At 34.8% G+C, this 21,016-nt stretch overlaps 2 protein-coding genes across 2 annotated transcripts; both read left to right on the top strand.

Moving 5' to 3' along the window:
• Positions 1 to 13,186: 13,186 nt before the first annotated feature.
• Positions 13,187 to 15,813, top strand: LOC143540653 (SWR1 complex subunit 6-like). Its single transcript, XM_077033651.1, has 4 exons — positions 13,187 to 13,295; positions 13,373 to 13,478; positions 15,367 to 15,473; positions 15,544 to 15,813. The coding sequence occupies exons 1-4, from the start codon at positions 13,200 to 13,202 to the stop codon at positions 15,745 to 15,747; spliced, it is 513 nt and encodes a 170-aa protein (XP_076889766.1). The 5' UTR covers positions 13,187 to 13,199; the 3' UTR covers positions 15,748 to 15,813.
• Positions 15,814 to 16,724: 911 nt separating this feature from the next.
• On the top strand, positions 16,725 to 19,660 carry LOC143540662 (metalloendoproteinase 5-MMP-like). The gene is made up of 3 exons (XM_077033658.1): positions 16,725 to 16,923; positions 18,105 to 18,596; positions 19,281 to 19,660. The coding sequence occupies exons 1-3, from the start codon at positions 16,725 to 16,727 to the stop codon at positions 19,658 to 19,660; spliced, it is 1,071 nt and encodes a 356-aa protein (XP_076889773.1).
• Positions 19,661 to 21,016: the final 1,356 nt, after the last annotated feature.

The raw sequence follows: 21,016 nt of genomic DNA, 5'->3' as shown, positions 1-21,016 counted from the left end.
CAGGGCAAAAACCTAACGAGTTGCCTTTAACTAGATCAAGACCCTACACTTTAATTATTAAATCAGATTCATGAAACTTCAAGTTAGTTGCCTTGTTAGTCGGTTAACCGATGATCCGGCGACGGAGAATTTAAAGATCTTCATCGTTTTGTTCCATTGGTATTTCAAAATAATAAATCAATACAAAAATCAAGTTGACTTTGTAACCATTTATCAAAATTAATAAATTACTACTTTGGTTATAGCAAAACTTCTGGATCAATATAGACACCAACTTACAAAACATTTTATATGGATTTAATTATGATATCTATTTGTGAAAAATAATCCATATTATAGCAATTTGATTATAACAAATTATATGTGCACAAAAGCCGAACAGAACTCTTATTTTACATGTGTGACTATTTTCTTTATTAGTAAAAGAAATCTCAGATTTATTATGTGTGTAAGTCGCCGGAACAAACGAAATCACATAAACGAGGAACCATACCTCGACCTGGTAGGGGTTTGAAGAATGTAGAATCGGGAACTGCGAACCATCGAATGGTTACTGGGACTATCTAATCGCGAATGGAAGTTGTTGACAGAAGATAAATTTAAAGGCTAGCAGAGGTTGCCGGTGGCATACGATTGCAGCAGCGGTGGCGGGTGACGTTTGATTCGCGGCGGCTGAAAAACGGAACGTGGCTGGCGGCGGTGAGGGATGTGGTATGGGCGTTTGAACGGGGACGGAGGACGGCGATAGCTCCAACTGACGTGGAGGTGGCGGTGTCACAAGATGGTGCAGCGGCGGATGACAAGACGTGATCTTACTTCTTTGTTTCCTACGTCGGTGGTTGTGGTAGGGGTATAACGGTGACGTGGCGGTGATGGTGTGATGCGATGGAAAAATCGTTGGTTGTATATATAAACAAGTGGTAGCGGAATTCGAGATAGCTAGAGATATATGTATTTGGGAGATGCAGGCTTGATATCAAACAAGAATGGCCGGTGCTTAAATAGTTTAGAGATGTATATCAGTTTCTTAAAGCCAAAGGGAAATCATAATAGGAAAACTAGTAGGTTACTTGAATTCAAAATTTAAAGCCTTCATTTATCTCTTTATTTAGCCGATGACTTCAAATTATGCACATCTTTATTAAATATTACTCTTTAAACAATTAAATCAAAAAAATTAGTTTTTATGTCAATTTTGATGTAAACGTTCCTACTGCTACAACAAATTTCATTTAATACATTAAATACCACTAATAAAGTATGTTGAGTTTATTTTATCAACTAATGTGAATATGATTTTATAATTTGATATCATATGGTTGGAAACCCAAAATACACAAGTGACACAACTCCATGTCTCCATCCACACACACAACCCAACACTTTTAAACACAATTCAATCACACACCATGCACACACAGTATATATGCACTCATGCAAACACACACGTCAGTCATCAGCATTCTCAATTCTAAAGCAAATGTCATACAACGCTTTGTTATCAAGAACCATACACTCACGCCATACACACACAATAAACAAATATGACATACACATGCTTCACACACCGCACCCATCTACAACACACATATTCTTCGCGGAACCAAAACTAAACGAACCGCGGTCGCCGGAACAAATCGAAACGATACCAAAGTTTATATCTTTAAATTCAAATGAGACTAAGGTTTTGATTCGGTACCTCAATATATAGCCGAACACAAACTGAACGTATCAAAGAGCGAGAGCGGTGGAAGTACACGAGCACGATGGTTATGAATCCGGTTATAACATAATGTTAGTTGCGCGGCGTCGGCGACGACTCTCTTCGTCACTTAATTACAACAGAAGGTGATGGTGGAGAATGCGGTAGAGATAAACAGAGGTTTGGGATGGGTGGCCAGAAAACACATAACCGAGATGAAGCTTTGGCGGCAACGCAACGGAACCGGAGAAGGATGGCGAGCAGTGACGTCGCATGGAAGCCCTAGAATGGTTATGTTTTAAGAGTTGAGGATTTGAGAGAATTTAAATTGACAAAAGGAAACTTGATCAACAAGAGATTCATTCCAAAGAATTTGTAGGTGGTTAGTTGTAGCTTACGTAAATAAGTTGGAAGGGATAAGGGTCATTCAAAATATATACATCTAGCAAAAATAGGATTAAGCTTGGTTCCAAGGATTTGGATAATTATTCATAAATCAAATATCACATTACGTTCAAATACTAGCTATTGACAATATGCACAAATTAAAATTTATTATTACTACTATTATATGAAAAATATATGTTCAGATTAACAAATTTTCAGTTACTCATCATTTATTAAGTTTTTTTTTTTTTTTTTTTCTCTTTGATCACTCCAAAATTCCGTATATTACAGGTATGCTCTCAAAATTTAGATCGATGCTATCGACTTTGACTTTCAAATATCCCTCGTCCATCTTTTCCCCATTTAAAGTCCTATCCACAGTTGGATACACAAGCCCTGTACCGACTATTTTTTCTTCACAAGAAGGGTGCGGGAATAACAACTCACAAGAAGTACACTTCTACAAAATGATATAACATTTTTAGTAACAAATGATATATATAAAACATAACATATTAGCATATATAGTATAAATATAATTACCTCGATTAGTGGGCAATAGATATGAGATCCACTGGACGTGTCACTCACGCCACGAATACTAGGGCTCGAGTCCACCACCCTATAACTTGTGATAGGCAAGTTATTTTGTTTTTGTTGTCTACTACCTTGAAACAAGCCTCCATAAACCTTTGATGGTGCTGTAATCAAGATATTTTAAAAAGTAATCAATATGCATACAAGTATTAACTCGATAAACACAATATATATATGTATATATATATATATATATATATATATATATATAATATATTACCTATTATATTAGAAGTCGTACGTGAACGCCCTCCATGCTCAGGTCCTAATAATCTAGTTAGTGGATCCTCCTTTCCAAAAAAATAACTACCATCTTCAATCATTTCTTTTTCAAATTCGGCCTGTAGAATATATACCACCATTTCAGCCTTACTATAATATATATAATTAATTAATAATATATATATATATATATATATACACTCACTAGATAAGCAGATGATGTCTTCGTATGTTCTTCAAGTTCACACGTGTCGTTTAGTTTGTCTCTTTTTGCTTTACTCGCAATCCACTTTTTTGAGCGCTTGTCTTGAATATTTTGAAGACATGAATACTTTGGTAAAAGTTTAGACCATATTGATTCAACGTCTAAATTCGCAAACCCAATGCGTCCTAAGCAATTAGAAGTTGGGTTCGCGTTCGCACTTGTCGTTGCCTTTTCACTTTTTTTCTTCGCATAAATAAACAAGTTATTATTAATTGTTATAAATATATAACATCAGTATATAATAATAATAATAAAAAAAATAATAATAATAATAATTAGCATGTACCAAAAATTCCGGGGTACTCCTTCCGATAACAAAGTCTTCCTAATGTTCTTCTTAAAGATTTGGATACGTATTGAAAGGTTCTTCTTGCTTCCTTACATACTCTATTGTAAGATAACTTCGCCAATCTGTATGTTTTTTTCTTGCTTTTCTAAGCATCACATTTTTAGGAGCGTCACTTTTAATATTCCATGTTGTCTAAATATTTATAAAACAAAAAAAGTTAACATATTATAATTCATGTTTCTAATAAATTAAAAAACAATAATATAATACCTTAATGTCCATCCATAACTCTTCCCATTTATGATTTTCAAATTTATCGGTTGGAATATGGTAAGAAAAGTTGGCCTTTAAATACACTCCGAACCATGTTGTGAAATCATTGACGTTTTTCCCAACTGCTTGCATATCACTGTTTAATTCAATTGTGTAATCACAATCTTTCTTTGAAAAGGTAGCAGCCTTACGTTTCCTACATTTTACACACAAAACAGCAAAAAACCCAAATTAACAAAACAAACTATACATACTTACAGGCGAACTAGCTAGCTAGAATATTAGAATAAACACTTAAAACAGGAAATTCATATGTTTACAAATACTGGTTTCTACATGTACACACACAAGCACACGGAATCATAATCACCCAAACTTAAATTAGGAGAAACCATAACCTTTTAAAGCTCAAAATTGCCCAATATAAGATCCTACACAAATCCACAACCTAAATTCCTGAACCAATGCTGAATTTCTTTCATAATTTTACACAAAATTAGAGAATAATGAAGATTAAAGAAGAAAAGTTAGTGTGACCTGTGTCTTCGCAATGGAGGAGACAAGTTTTTTTAGATGGTGAGTTAGGGTTGTATTTGAACCTGTAGGCGCAAGAGGATGAAACTTTTGGCGCGAGAGGATGAAAAGTTGTGGTGGGTTAAGGCTTGAATTGGACGGTTGATTATATTTGACAGTTCAAAGAAAAGATAAGTTAGTTTAGTTAATTTGGTATCATCTGTCAAATATATAAACGATGGAGTTTTATATATATATATATATATATATATATATATATATTCTTTTGAGTTTATCTTCTTCTTGCACCAAACATTATCTTAACTAAATGGTTAATTTTTTTTTAGTTTTTACCAGTTACCTAGGCATGCGTTGCGCGTCGAATTTGTTCGGTAAAACCCGAGCGTTGTAGCAGGGAGTGAATGTGAATTCTGTTTACACTAACTACGTTCGTTACAGTAGGGATGAGATCGGTAACGTACCAGTACCGGTACCGAAATATTCGGTTTGGTACCGGTAGGGCCGAAGGTAAAAAGTTCGGAAAATACTGGTAATAATACCGAAACTCAAAACTTTGGTACCGTTTCGGTACCGACGGTACCAAATCAGTACCGATATTGGTACCGGTACGCTATCGGTACAAATCAGTATCAGTACAGAATTTGCTCATCCCTACATTACAGTACCGAAAATATACCTAAAAATATTATCGTTAAATTAAGATGCTTAAAATAAAAAAAATGGCAGCAGTCATATAGCGAGTCTTAAAATTAAACCGAAATTCATAAATAATAATAATAATAATAATTGCATAAAAATCGATCTTGTAAGCTTGAGCCACATCCTTTGCAACAAAAATGCATGTAATTCCTTATGGATCTTGAGCCACGTCTTGATTTCAAAATCCTATATTTATTTAAAAATTAATCTAAGTTAATGACAACAATTTAAAAGTTAATAATACTAACAAAATTATATACCTACAAACCTTGATCATCTAACTTGACGATGGATCAACATATATCTCATCGGTGTGGTCAGATCGTAAGTATGTAGCGCCATCAGTTGGATTATCTAACGGTTCAACACCAACTGAAAATGGTGGTAGGTCGTCAAAATGATCGTATTCTTCCTCGTCGACAACATTATCAACACCAAGGATACGCCGTTTACCTTGCAATACAATGTGATATCTCGGTTTGCTTGGGTCATTTACAAAGAACACTTGTGTGCAATGTGAAGCGAGAATAAATGGTTCAGATGCGTAGCCATTTGTTGTAAGATTGACAAGTGTAAAGCCATATTTATCAACTTGAACACCTGTGTTGTTATTCACCCACTTACATTTGAACATAGGGACAGTGAAAGTTCTGTAATTCAGCTCCCATATTTCTTGGATGACATCGTAATAAGAGTCTTTGGCGATTTCTAACCTTGTATCACGATTCGTCCTATCGAATTTGTTTGTGGACGCTATTACTGTAACTCCACTATTCTGCATTGTACTTTTCTCATCTTGATCTTTTGTGTAAAATGTATACCCGTTAATGTTATACCCTTGGTAAGATTTTACTCTAGTGTCAGGACCTTGCCCCAGTGTTTTCACAATTGGATCATCATCTAACTGACCATCATTTACCTTTTTTTTTCATCCATGAAGAAAACTCTTTGTTATGCTTAATTTCAAGCCACATTTTGTTCTTATTCGGGTATGTTGATTGCAATAACTTCAAGTGTTCATTGACATACGGAGCAAGGCAAGTCATATGTTTTAGGACATAAAAATGTGCAAGTTCTAGACTCTCCTTACGTGGGTTGAACATTTTCATACCAACGCCTCCTTCCCCTTGAAGTTTACCAGAGTGACGATATTGTAGCAAACCAATACTTTTGACGCCTTCCAAATAGTCTGTACAAAACTCAATCACCTCATCAGAAGCGTATCCTGTAACAATACTACCCTCAAGTCGATTACGATTTCTTACATAGGATTTTAAGACGCCCATGTATCTTTCAAAAGGGTACATGTAACGCAAAAATACAGGACCACAAACATTGATTTCTCCAATAATATGAATCACCAGGTGAACCATCACTTCAAAAAAGGACGGCGGGAAGTACTTCTCTAGTTCACAAAGCGTGATGATAATTTCATTTTGCCATGCATTCAATTCCTCGGGGTCAATACATTTTGAGTGAATCATGTTAAAAAACCAACAAAGTTTTGTGATGGTATGCTGTGTGCTCTCTGGTAGCAATCCACGGATTGCAATAGGAATCATATGTGTCATCAAAACATGACAATCATGAGACTTCATACCACGCAGTTTATTGTCTTTCATGGACACCAACCTTTTAATGTTTGCAGAATAGCATGATGGAACTTTAATATCATGTAAACATTTACAAAACTTTGCTTTCTCTGCCTTTCACATTGTATAACACGCGGCTGGAAGTAAAATGCGATTACCTTCATCAACAGGGGCGAGCTCTTTACGTATTCCCATTTCTTCCATGTCTTTACGGGCATAGATGCCATCTTTTGTCTTTCCGGGAATGTCTAACAGTAACCCGAGCAGGCTATCACATACATTTTTTTCCATATACATAACATCTAGACAATGTCTGACCTCTAAATCTCTCCAGTATGGTAAGTCCCAAAAGATCGACCTTTTTTTCCAAATGGTTCCTTTCTTAAAACTAGTTCGTTTTCGTTTTCCCAAAACGGTATTTAGATTTTTAATTCTTGAATATGCGTCAACTTTCTTCGGGATTCTTCCAGTCTCGGTATTTCCATTAAAGTCTTTCTTGTTATTCCGATAACTGTGACCAGTTGGAAGGAATCTTTGGTGTCTCATGTATACCGTTTTTCTAGAATGTTTTAAATACACCGAGCTTGTCTCATCTTCACAAACAGGACAAACTTTCTTACCTTTCGTAGTGTATCCAGACAAATTACTGTATGCTGGGAAATCATTTATGGTGCAAAAAATCATGGCGCGTAATTCAAAATATTCCCTCTTATAAGCATCATACACATTTACACCATAACTCCATAGAGTTTTTAGGTCATCAATCAAAGGGGACAAATAAACATCAATGTTATTACCAGGTTGTTCCGGACCCTGAATCAACAACGACATCATTATGTATTTTCGTTTCATGCATAACCATGGTGGGAGATGTAGATACAAAGAAGAATTGGCCACGTACTATGTTGACTATTACCATGTCCAAAAGGATTGATTCCATCAGAACTTAGCCCAAACCTTATGTTTCTAACTTCATTACCAAATTCTGGATATTTGCTATTAATATTTCTTCATTGAGGTGAATCTGCCACATGTCTTAATTTCCCATCATTTATACGCTCATCTGAATGCCAGCGTAATAATTTTGCTTCTTTCTCGTTTGAAAATAATCGTTTTAATCTCGGTATAATTGGAAAATACCACAATAATTTAGCTGGTGGTCCATTTTTCTTCACATTATTATCATATTCACCGGTTTTACTTTCTCTCTTGTACCTTGACTTACCACAGTGAACACATTCATGATTGTTCTCATACTCATTTCTATACAACATGCAATCATTCGGGCATGCATGTATTCTTTCAACTTCCAATCCCATCGGATTCATCATTTTTTTTGCTTGGTAAAACGAAATCGGTAACTCGTTACCTTTTGGAAGCAAGCCATGCAAAGCAACTAATAACTCTGTGAAACTTGTATTACTCCATCTGTTTTTCGCTTTCACGTTAAACAACTTCAAAACAGCTTCAAGTATTGAATTCTCAGAACCGTTAAATAATGGTTTTTCTGAATCTTCAAATAGATGTTGTAATTTTACGTTATCATTATCGCCAATATCACTCTCTAAATCCTTAAACATGTCATCTAAATTTTTATCATGTAAATTATCCTCGTTTAAATTGTCATCATTTAAATTATTTTCACATTCGTCATCGTTTAAACTAACTGATGTCGTGGCACCGTCAATTCGTGATTCCCCATGCTTATACCAACAAGTGTAATTAGGCATAAAACCATTTATAATCAAATGATGCTCTATATCATTAATACTTTCAAATCTCTGCAAAGTTTTACAAATCACACAAGGACATCAAATCATTTTAGAGCCAACATTCTTCCGATTAGATTCAGCAGCCTTAAGAAAAGTATAAACGCCTTTCATATATATTTCAGAAGGACGCCTACTTTTGTACATCCAATATTCTCTACATTCCATCTGAAAATAAAAAATAATAAAATAAGTTATATGCAATCTTTGTACGGGTCATTAATAGGTACCATAAGGCGGTGAACCCTAACCCACTTTTTGAATATTCTATCTCATATGCATACATTTTAACTTGTTGACTATTTAAGAAAAAATCGACAGCGTTTCCCCTTAACTCCCCAAGTTTGCAGATAAACCGCACACCCGAGGGAGTAGAAGAAACAACTGTCGATTTTTTCTTAAATAGTCAACAAGTTAAAATGTATACACATCCTAATAAGATAGAATATTCAAAAAGCAGTCCCAACAGGGACAATCCAAAATTTATCCCTATTAGATAAATTTTTGACGGGTATACTCTAAAAGGCAATCTTTTACACACATATCATACGTTCACAATACACACATATATATAGATTAACAATAAAGGTAATCAACTAAAATTGTACGCACCTTTAACGTCTTGAGATAATAATAAAGATTTAATGGATATAGAGTAAAGTATAGGAAAAGACCAGAACTATTCAATATTCATCTACAAACAACAAAATATAATCAATTAATACATAAACAAAATTAAACAATATATTGTCGAATTATGAACAATAAATAAACCAAAGGCTATATATATTACATTACCCACCACTATTAAATGAGTTGTTATATGAACCAGTTGAAGAGAAAGTGCTTCTATCCACTAGCAGAAGAAGATGAGGTTTCTTTGGTATTTGTTTTTAGTTTATATAATAATACTTTTGAAAGATACATAACATATTTTTAGGAGATTAGTTGATAAAGAATTAATTATATAAAGATTAAATATGAAACAACACTAGATGATAAGAAAATTTTGAACATAAACCACTTTCAATTATTTAGGTCTATTTAAATTATTATATAATTTACAAAATATTTTTCGAGCGGTCAGAAACATATAATGATAACCATTTAAATTTGTCTCTTTTTTAGATAGTAATTCACACTAACTATACACTGCCCAAAAGATATATTTAAAATAAAGAAAATAATCAAAACATTAGTTTAAGCGGTTTAGGTATTTGACCGCCCAAAACAAAAAATTTTACCGCCCAGAAAAATAGTTTAAGCGGTTTAGGTACTTGACCGCCCAAAAAAAAAAAATTACCACCCAGAAAAATCAGTTTTGTACTAGTGATATGCCCATCAAGTTTGGTTATCCCTGGAAATAACATATAATCACCATTCTTTGGAATATATACATGCCCATTCTTAGAACATGTGTTATGGTTTATTTTGCTTATTTTTCATCATTCGTCACGCCTGTTACACGTCATTCAATCTCACCACTCAGCACATGTTATACGCCATTCTTCACCATTCTATTTATTTATATTACTTAAATACAAAAAAATAAAAAAAGAAAAAAATGATTGGATGAAGTTGTGAGTGATGGAGTCACAATATGGGAAAAATGGGAATGATCAACATGATAGCCCTCATGCGCATCGTGTCATGCGTGAAGGGAGGATGCACAATGTCCCAAACCCATCATGCAGGATGGGGGTTTCCACGTAGGACCAGTGCGTGAGGCAAACTGAACCACACCCAACCGTCTTAGGGATAGCTTTTGACAATTGAAAACGGTATCCTGCATTGTTACTAAATACGATCGAAGGTTCAAATCACTTTGTAACCAACTAACGGCCATCTGAAACCCAGTTGATGAAGGTGACAAAACCCACTGGTTTCTGTATGGGATAGGACCTTCCTTTGAGACATTTTCTATAGCCAAACATATTGTCCGACCCCTCCTCCATCCCGCGATTTGCTCTCAGAGCCGAGAACCATGAAACATTCTTGCAATCTATCCATGGTTCATCAGTCCCTTAGGCTGGTTATTTAGCCAAGCCTCACATGGCTCCTCTCATTTAACAGCCTGGCTACCATAATCTTGTCATTGTCCGTTTTGGCAGGGAGAACCACCAACTTCTAACGGATTTGCTTTTGGTTGTCCAAGTAGAGACTTCCAGGAGGTCACCCATCCTGATAGAATTCCCATTTAAGCACGCTTAATTGTGAAGTTTTCCTCTCATCCACTATCATTAAACTCCCAAAATACGTTATGATAGGGAAAATATCCAACTCCTTTAATATGAAGGACTTAGTTATGACCTTGGGAAGACTATTAGTATGAATACCAAATCCCTTGTTTATGGAATGCTTTCCATCAAATAAAAATAATAATAATAAACACAAAAAAACATATTAGCATATTGATAATGATAATTTGTATAAACATTGTTTAAAATTAAATATTCCAAACAATAAAAAAAAGAATTAAAATATAATATATATTATATATATAAGTTAATAATATAAGAACTTTTATAAGCATTCAAGTAAATATATTGAGTTAATTAATAATATGAAGCTTCTTTTTTTTAGTTTCACTGAGCAACTAAAAAACATGTTCATAAACAAAATAAAGAATCTTCCATACTAACCTACAAGACACAAAATATAATGCAACTAAAATAAAACAATCTTAAAATCATATCATAATTAAACACTGAAGTGTGTTGTGGTACCATCAAATTTTTTTTCCTTTTCGAAAGGCAATAGTTTATGACAATACTCTAAACAAGTCTGATAAAATCAGAGAGTCACATGACTAAAACTCAAAGCAATATTTGAAAACTTGAATCACAAAGTTCAAAACAAAGAGGAATATACCAGTCAAATTTGAGGAACAAACAAAAGGTTGTAACAAAATTTAAATATAATATATATCGGTCAAATTTGTGTTTATTTTTACTTTTACTTTTTTAGAACGGGGATTTACTTTTTTACCTTTTGTGTTTAATCCACCGCACTTTTCAAATAGAGTTTGGTTTGAGCGTTTCCTGGAAAAATCTTACCGCTGATTGCCACTTTGACAGCCGTTGTGCCGCCACAAGAGCAGAACTCTCTGGCGTAACACATAAAGGGACGAAAACCCGGGTTGTCTCGGGATTCAAATTGACAACCTCACAAGGCCTCGCTCAAATCCTTCATTGCCATAATACACTAAAAGTGACACAAATGATGATCGAACTTAGGTCTCCACTGAATAAGCCAATTCTTCCCACGACAAGTGTTGGATTAGTCAAATTCACTTCTATAAAAGGCTTCACATAAAAAGCTCGAGCTTGGCCTTGGGCGCGATAAGAACACAAGCTTATTTGAGGTTCAGGCTCGAGCTCGAAGAAATTCAACTCACTTTGGGGATTTTTATCGATCCGAATTCGAGTAGCTCACCAACAACTCAGCTCTTTTGCACCGTAACTTTTATATAGTAATATCACATAGCACAACCTAGCTCAACCCGAGTTTTGACTCGTTTAAGAGCTACATGAACTCGAGCCAAACTTAGGCTCACTAAAATTTGTCTCATAACATATAAATAATACCATAATATATTAATTAATAACTGGCGATCACTACTACTACCTACGAACCACCACCAAACACCGCTGTCGTAAATCGAACCACCGCAAACCACCGCCGGACGCCGCTTAACTCCGACGGCAACCACTGCTGCTTAATTCCGATCATCTGTAAGTCCAAATTTTGGGGATTTTAGGTAGTACAAGTTAATTTAGGTATAATACATGCTCACTGTTGTTATTTTAGGCATAATACATGTTAATTATGAGGATTTTAGGGAAAATACATGTTAATTTTTGGGATTTTAGTTATAATACAAGTTAATTTAGGCATAATACATGTTAATTATACGGATTTTAGGTATAATACATGTTAATTATGAGGATTTTAGGTATAATACATGTTACTTATGAGGATTTTAGGTATAATACATGTTAGTTATGATGATTTTAGGTATAATACATGTTACTTATGTTGATTTTAGGTATAATACGTGTTACTTATGAGGGTTTTAGGTATAATACGTGTTAGTTATGATGATTTTAGGTATAATACGTGTTAATTTTTGGGATTTTAGGTATAATACATGTTAATTTTGTGTATTTGTGTGTATGTATATGTATGCGTGTATATGTACATATGTGTATGTATATGTATGTGTTGGTGTGTATGTATGTATATGCATGTGTTTATAGGTATTTTTGTGCCTATGTATGTATATATATGTATATGTATGCAAGTATATGTATGTGTGTAGGTATAATACATGTTAATTTTGTGTGTTTGTGTATATGCACATATGTGTGCTTGTATATGTATGTGTGTATATGTACATGTGTGTGTGTATGTATATGTATGGGTGTGTTGGTGTGTATGTAATATGTATGTATGTGTGTATAGGTATTTTTGTGTATATGTATGCATATGTATATGTATGTGTGTATGAGTGTTTTTGTGTGTATGTATAATACATGCTAATTTTGGGGATTTTAGGTATAATACTTGATACCGACCAAATTTCAAAAAAAAATGTTGCCAGTACGGTATTTATTTTTTAAATATGTTATTTTTTTATTATTAGCGATACGAGCGTCACTACTGTTTATGCATTGAGATATTAAGTTTTTTTAATTTAGTGTCGGTATGGTAACGAACTTAACCTATACCAACCGAATGCACGTTAATGCATCGGATACAAAACTAGTTTTGTTTCAAAAGAGAGGTTAGTATCTTGAATGTCAATTTTGGTGCAGAGGTTACGATTTGGGCGAATCGCAAACAGGAACAAATCCCGATTTGATCGGAAATGGATGACGACTCACTCAGGCGCATGTCTACTCGAGCTCGTAAGGTTGCGCCTAAAATGGCTGAAGCACTTGCCAGCACTGATAATCGAACTCAGGTCATTTGATTTCTTTTTATTGTCGGTTTGTTTGTTTATTTGATTAACAGCCAGTCTGTTTGTTTGCATCACAATAGGCCATTCTTGCTCGACTTGAAGCGCTCGAGAATGACAATCCTGGAGCTGAAATTGTAGAGCCTAACGATGATGAGGATGCCTCCCTTGATGAAGATGATGATCAGGGTCCGTCATTTTACTCTCATTTCATTTCATATATGCTTTTATCGGTTAGGGTTTGCTACCTTATATTGCTTCAAAATTAGGACAATTTTATAATAAAGAGTTTGACTTGAAATGTTTTCAATTTTTAATCAATTGACTTCCAGAAATGAAATTGAAAGCATCAAAGTGTATCCAAGAAAGGATAAGCGTTCATTTTGTAAAATGCACCATATGCACAGGCTGCTTTATAAACTCAAGTATGGATGTGAACTTGTTTGCCATTTGGTGTGTAAATGAGTCAAGCCAAGCTCGTTTTGACTTATGAGATTTCGAGCTCTTTTTCTAAAGCTTGAGCTCGGCTCGTTTATTATTTATTCTCTAATTTATATGCATCTTAAATTATTTATATATATTTGTAGGCTTGTAAACGAACCGAACGAACATGTTACATGTACAACCGAACAAACTTTTGTGTTGATGTCCGTTCATTAAGAAAACGGTTGTGTTTGTGTTAGTTCGTTTAAAACCTGAACGAATAGTTCATGATCGTAAACGAACACAAATTAACAAAAACAAATAAACTTAAATGTACATAATAGAACAAACATAAACGAAGGCGAAGAACATAACTGACCAAACATAACCAAGTATGTGTACATACATATACATATAATTTAAACGAGCCCTGTTTATGTTTATATTTATACAAATATAATTACTTGCGTTCTTAAAAAAGTTTGAAGGAACATAAATGAACGCAAATAAATGAACAAGACGTGTGTTCATTCGTTCGTTTAATTAAATGAACATAAGTTTTTTGTTCATGTTCGGTCATTTATTAAATAAACGAACATAAGCGAGCTTCCCACCGAACAGTTTATGAACGTTCGGTTCGCTTACAGGCCTAATATTTTGAGAAAAACCTTAAACAAGCCTAGGCGCTGATCGAGCTCGGTTGTGCAGTGTGAAATTAGCACATAGAAGTCTAAAAGAGTTAAAACTTAAATTTACATATATAAGACTGGACGAGCCTAAACAATTTTCTCATACAAGGCTCAACCTCGGACTCAATAAGGGAATGAGCTTCATTTGATGCTCGGGCTCAGATTGAGCTTGATAAGGCCCGATTCGTTACGAGCTTTATATAAATCCGATCTCGAGTGGTTCGCAAGCAGCTCAGCTTGCTTGCATTCCAATTGCCATCTTTAATCGTAGCTAGTTCTTTTCTTAAAACTGAAGTTGCATGATATCTAAGATATTTGTGCAGATGGTTTGTGTTTATTCTAGTGATATTTCTATGAACGTATTTTTTCTACCAATGGGTATTAGGGGTGCAAACGAGCCGAGCCTGAGCTTGACTAGGCTCGAGCTCGGCTACTTAAACTTAATAGAGCTTGAGCTCGAGCGCGGCTTGTTTCGATCTCTGTTTTTAAAGCTCCAGCTCAGCTTGTGAATAGGTTTTCAATCTTGAGCTCGGCTTCGACTCGGCTCGTTTATTATTTATTAATTAATTTTACAATGATAACTGTGTGTGTATGTGTATGTGTTTTCAATTATAATTTTGTATATAAAATAATATATATTTAGTTATTTTTATAACATTATATATATGTTAATAACTATATAATATATAGGCTCAAGCTCGATAAGTGAAGCTCGGACTCCGGTCGTTTATTTAGCGAGCTTATTTTCAGGCTCGAGCTCAGGCTCATGCTCTGCTTGATCTAGCTTTTTCACAAACCGATCTCGAGTAGCTCGTGAGCGCTCGGCTCGTTTGCACTCCAATGGGTATATACATAATGTTTTTATAAACAAAAATCCTAATAACTTTAAACAGTTATAGCTTACCCCTTTGACATTCTACTTTCAAAAAGTTACTTGTTTTACTTATACCAAAAATGCATTACAGTGTTTCATAAGAAGCAATCGAAAGGTAGCAAACGTAAAACTCGGCAGGCCAAAGCACTTGAGACAGCAAAGAAAGCCCCACGAACGTTCCTCGAGCTCTTGCATGATGTGAGTGAGATTATTATCTTCTTTATTTGTTTGGTTTTGTTTCAAAATCTGATTATAACATATGAAACAGGCAAACCTGGAATCATTGCCGCCGCATGTACCGTCATATCTGAGAGCAGCAGTTGGGCCTCCAAGCTCCACCTGTCGTCGCCATTTTTGCACTGTTTGTGGGTTCTCTGCAAAATACACGTGCGTAAGGTGTGGGATGCGTTTCTGTGCTGTCCGCTGCCAGACTATTCACAACGACACGCGCTGTCTCAAGTTTGTTGCCTAAAACAAACATGTTCATTTCACTAAATATCAATATTATCTGTGTTGACTTCCTGCCTTGTTACTAAAATGTTTCATCTATTAATTTCACAAAATATCAATACATGATGATATTAGTTCATGTTTAACTTGGTGGTTAAGAGAGACGTCAAAAGACTCGTTTCGGTGTTGGTTTTTTGTTTTTCGGAGTATTGTGCTAATTTTCATATTATTGTGCTGTTTCCATTAGAATTAAATCGTGTCGGTTTACCATACAGGCATACATAACTTTGCTGGTTTACCATTTATAACTGTGTTGGTACTTGGTACCATTACTATTGTAAAACAATACAATTTCGCTATAATTGTTAAAAAACACGGTATGGTAGTCTTTTTTTTTTCTAATAATAATAACAAAACTAAGCTTACTAATAAAATATAATGTTTACATTAAGACAGAAGGCAAACGAACAATAAGCTGTACCGCAAGCGCTTTTGAATTGCAAAATGGTTTGACTTTTTGTTGTAAGGGATTTTTACATATTTCTCCTTCCTAAACTATGTAAATTCACATTATTTGTCGGAAACTACTTTCAGCGAAGAATTCACGATGAAAACGTTCGTTGCTGATACTTATTTTGTAGTAGTGATACCATTATTAGCCTAACCGAATTCGTCTTACTTTGATCATAAGCCATTCACGTGTCGATATTGTTTTGGCCGATTTTAGATTTATTTTTTGAGTTTGTATCTGTAACATAACAAACTTAACCGATACCAACCAAACTCAACAGGTTTTGTTAGCTATTTATTTTTATGTTTTTATATTCAATATTGATATACAAGTGACAACAACACTCATCACTCCTAAATTATTAATCAAAGATATTTCCAGGTCAACAAGTCAAACCCACCCTGTTTTCTTCCTTCCTTCATATTCCTCTGTTATCAACTCCACAATAAATCCAAATATCCATTTCACAAATTCACACCAACATTATAATGACTTCACACACATTCAACATTCTTATAATCTTATTCATCACAATATTATCTTCTTCAATCAATTCAATCAATGCCTTTCCACACTTTTTCCCCAATGTATCATCCATTCCGCCTTCGCTTTTACCGAACGCCACCGACAGCGCTTGGGACGCCTTCCACAAACTCACCGGTTGCCATTCGGGTCAGAAAGTTCCAGGTAAGGGTGTTCAACAAATCGAATTTTTATTTTTATTTATTCTTTTTGAACAGTCAAATATATTATTTACAAACCACTCCTAATGAGAATCGAACCCCTGACCTCTATTTTAAAAGTAAACCACCTTTGCCACCAAACCAAATTTTTATTTTTTTGATGTATTCAAATTCGTTTAAATGGTAATTAGACTATTGGTTGAATATTGAATTAGTAGCATAAATATGATTAAAATCATTAGAAATATGTTTTTATATAGGTGGCGTAATTATTACATAGTCGGGGTAATTATTTTATAAGTTGTGTAATTATGTGTTACGAAATTACTTTTAAATGCCACGTAACTAATTAATTTTTATTTGTAACTAGTGTTTTTCCCTGTCGGTAAAACACCGTGATGGTAAAACACAAGTGTTGATACGGTAAGTCGACGCGAATTCGGTTGGTTTCAGTTACATGTGTTATTGTATCGGAACTAAGACAAAATAAAACAAAAAAATTATAAAAATTGGGGTGGACCAATTGCGTGGCATCGGCCGGTAAAACTCGATAATTTGTAAAACCCGACCGTTATCGATTCGGATGTCGAGGCGATTGAGTCTACGCGAATTCAGCCGGTTTTCGTCATGTTCATTACGGTAGCGAAACTAAAAAAACAAAAATCAGCATTCAGTCAGTTTTGTTACGGTACTGGAACTAAAACAAAACGCGGTGAGTCTACGTGAATTCGTTGGATTCCATCGCGCTCGGCACGGTACCGTAACTAAAACCAAAATAAAAAAGAACAAAAACAAAATTCACATTCGGTCGGTTTTCATTACGTTCATTACGGCCGAAACTAAAACAAAACGATAATAATAATAATAATAATACCAATAGGGTGCCGTAAAGTGGTCCAATCGGGGCTTTGCGAAACCAAACTTGTTAATTATATTATATAAGAAACTTGTTAATTATATTATATAATTCATCTACTTCTTATGTAATTACTTACATATGTTGTATAATTATTTTATTTCAGGTGAGTTTGTATAAATTCGATTCGATTCAAAATTCGAAAACTAAATGAATTCGAATATAATTAAAAAATTTAAAACCTAATTCGACCTTCAATTTCGAATTCGATCCAAAATACAAGTTTTCATATCTGATTCGAATAATGAACACCCCTACTTTTCTTTCAGGTATCTCGAAACTCAAAAACTACTTCCGTTACTTCGGATACATCGGTAACACCACCGCTAACTTCACTGACACCTTCGACGACACACTCGAATCCGCGATTAAAAACTACCAACTAAATTTCAACCTGAACACCACCGGAACACTCGACGAGTCCACCGTTACCCAGATCTTAAAACCGAGATGCGGTGTACCGGATATCGTTAACGGATCCACTGCTATGAACTCCGGGAAGTTAAACACCGTCGCACATTACACGTTTTTCCCCGGCCGGCCACGGTGGCTGCCACAGCGGCGTAATCTAACCTACGCCTTCGATCCGGCGAATCAACTCTCCGAAGAGGTGAAACGAGTTTTCGCTAACGCGTTTGTCCGGTGGTCGGATTGGACGCCGTTGATATTTACCGAAACGAGTAACTACTTCGGTGCGGATCTGAAGATTGGGTTTTACTCTGGCGATCACGGAGACGGCGAGGAGTTCGATGGAGTGTTAGGCAAGTTATTAAAAAGCTCGATCGAGCTGAGTTTAAACGAGCCCGAGCCGAGCTCGAGTCTAGAAATAAGCTCGTTTGGTAAACGAAACAAAGTCAGGCTTCACTTATTGAGCTCGAACCGACTTGTGATGCATAAAGGGGCTTATTATTTACATAATTTTACATAGTTATAATATATAAAGTTATATAATATATGCCGAACGAGCTGAGCTCGGGCTTGAAAACCTAGCATCTAGCTTTAAAAATAAAGCTCAAGCTCAAGTCTAAAATAAGCTCGTTTAGTAAACGAAACAAAACCCAAGCTTCACTTGTCGATCTTGAATCGGCTTGTAAGCATAAACAGGCTAATTATTTACATAATTTTATATAGTTATAATAAATAAAGTGATATAATATATGCCGAACGAGCCGAGCTCGGACTTGAAAACCTAGCATCGAGCTTTAAAAATAAAGCTTGAGCTCAAGTCTAAAAATAAACTTGTTTAGTAAACGAAACTAAGCTCGAGCTTCGCTTATCAAGCTAGAACCGGTTTGTGAACACAAACGAGCTTATTATTTATATAAGTTGATATAATTCTAATATATAAAATTATATTATACATAGCAAACAGGTCAAGCTTGAGCTTGAAAGCCTAGTCACAAACTTAAGTTTAAAAAAGTGATTAATTATCTCTTAATGGCTAGGTACGTTAGCGCACGCGTTTGCGCCTCCACGAGGTTTATTACATTTGGATATCGACGAGACGTGGATCATTAATGACGTGTTTGGATCTGGATCGTCAACGGCGATGGATTTGGAGTCGGTGGCGGTGCATGAGATTGGACATTTGTTAGGGTTAGCGCACTCGTCGGTGGAAGAAGCGATTATGTTTCCGACGATAGCTTCTGGCGAACGGAAAGTGGAGTTGGTTAGAGATGACGTGGAAGGTATTCAGGAGTTGTACGGTACAAATCCGGATAATAATGATACGACGGGACCTTCATTGGGTGAGAGGGAAACAAGTGGGGCCCACCGTGAGTCGATTGCTCATGTCTTATTTTTGGCCGTTGGATTTGTTTTGTAGGTGGTGGGGATGTTTACAAACCGAATCGAGTTGAACCGAGTGCAGACTTGCTTATATTTTGTTTGGTTTGAAAGCTTGCTGAATCGAACGGTTTGAATTTAAAGATACGAGCGATATGTTTATGCTTAAATTTGATTTGGTTTGAAACAGAACAGCTTGGTTTCATACAAAGTTTTCAATTTTAAATTTCTAAAACTCTCCACACGAAGCATTTTCTGAATGAGTGGAAAGTAGTTTGAACACCATAGTAGATGGTGACTGCTTTTTTATTTATTTTTACTTTTTTGCGTATTATATATTTGATATACGATGATTATTTCAGACTATTTAGGGGTGTCTTGGAGCTGTATTCTTTTGGATGTGTTGTTTTTATCAATATTACATTTATCATGTGTTATAAATATTTAAAATTAACAGAAAACCACAAATGAATTTCAGTACCAGTACCAGTTTTGATAATACAAACGTTCGGTCATATAGTTGATTCAATTGGTCTTTCGGATCAAACAAGGATACTGTAGGATAAAATTTTCTATGTCAGATTTAGTAAATGATAGCTTCCACCTTCAATCGTGAGGATTAAGAGCGACATTTACTCAACCAAAGGAGTCACCTTGATTTTTCAGTAGATTCAAACTCTGATGGAGGATCAGATCATCATAACTAAAGGATTGATAGTAGAATATATATGTACCAAAATACTTTTTTTTAATTAGGTAAGTTAGGTTATTATAAGTTACCAACTAATTGATTATACGTTTATGATTTATACATTGTTCTTGACTGAAGCTATTTATGAGGTTCAAGACATGCACTTTGAGATGCTTTCGGTGCGTTCAACCTACTTTTTTATTCTTTTTTTAACGACAACTTTCTTGTATTTTAGGTCAATGTACTCCCCAAATTTGGTAAGCCCCGTTTTGCAAAATTAAATTTAATACTAGATTAATAAAATAAAATAAACTAGACCAAGAAAGCCTAAACGTAACCTGCCCATAAAATAACTAAAAACATAAGAAAAAATTAACTACACTCGAGTTTGGCTTATTTTAACTTACAATAGCTTAAACTTGAGCTCAACTAGGCTCGAGCTTGGCTTGTTTTGAGTTACTAGAGCTTGAACTTGATCTCGGCTTGTGGGTCATTTTCGCAAACTCAAGCTCAGCTCATTAATTATTAATTATTTAATATGTATACATATATTTTAAATTACTTTTATATATAATGAGAAAAGGCTTAACGAGCCTAAACTCGGCTCGAGCTTGTGTGCAGTAGTGTGAAATAATACATATAAGTTCAAAATTGTTAATATTTAAAAATAGAGCCTAAACAATCTTCACATGCATTCATGCAATG

The sequence above is a fragment of the Bidens hawaiensis genome, unplaced genomic scaffold (genome assembly GCF_021521415.1).
Source record: "Bidens hawaiensis isolate Kalapana, Puna unplaced genomic scaffold, B.hawaiensis_p1.1 tig00012287_1, whole genome shotgun sequence".
Lineage (NCBI taxonomy): Eukaryota > Viridiplantae > Streptophyta > Magnoliopsida > Asterales > Asteraceae > Bidens > Bidens hawaiensis.
This window is presented reverse-complemented; position numbering and strand designations above follow the sequence as displayed.

Excerpts from the sequence above, each read along its gene's own strand:
- LOC143540662 (XM_077033658.1), top strand. The coding sequence starts at position 16,725 with ATGACTTCACACACATTCAACATTCTTATAATCTTATTCATCACAATA. Across the intron at positions 16,924-18,104 it reads TTCGGGTCAGAAAGTTCCAG|GTATCTCGAAACTCAAAAAC; the intron begins GTAAGGGTGTTC and ends CTTTTCTTTCAG. Across the intron at positions 18,597-19,280 it reads GGAGTTCGATGGAGTGTTAG|GTACGTTAGCGCACGCGTTT; the intron begins GCAAGTTATTAA and ends CTTAATGGCTAG.
- LOC143540653 (XM_077033651.1), top strand. The coding sequence starts at position 13,200 with ATGGATGACGACTCACTCAGGCGCATGTCTACTCGAGCTCGTAAGGTT. Across the intron at positions 13,479-15,366 it reads TGATGAAGATGATGATCAGG|TGTTTCATAAGAAGCAATCG; the intron begins GTCCGTCATTTT and ends AATGCATTACAG. Across the intron at positions 15,474-15,543 it reads TCCTCGAGCTCTTGCATGAT|GCAAACCTGGAATCATTGCC; the intron begins GTGAGTGAGATT and ends CATATGAAACAG.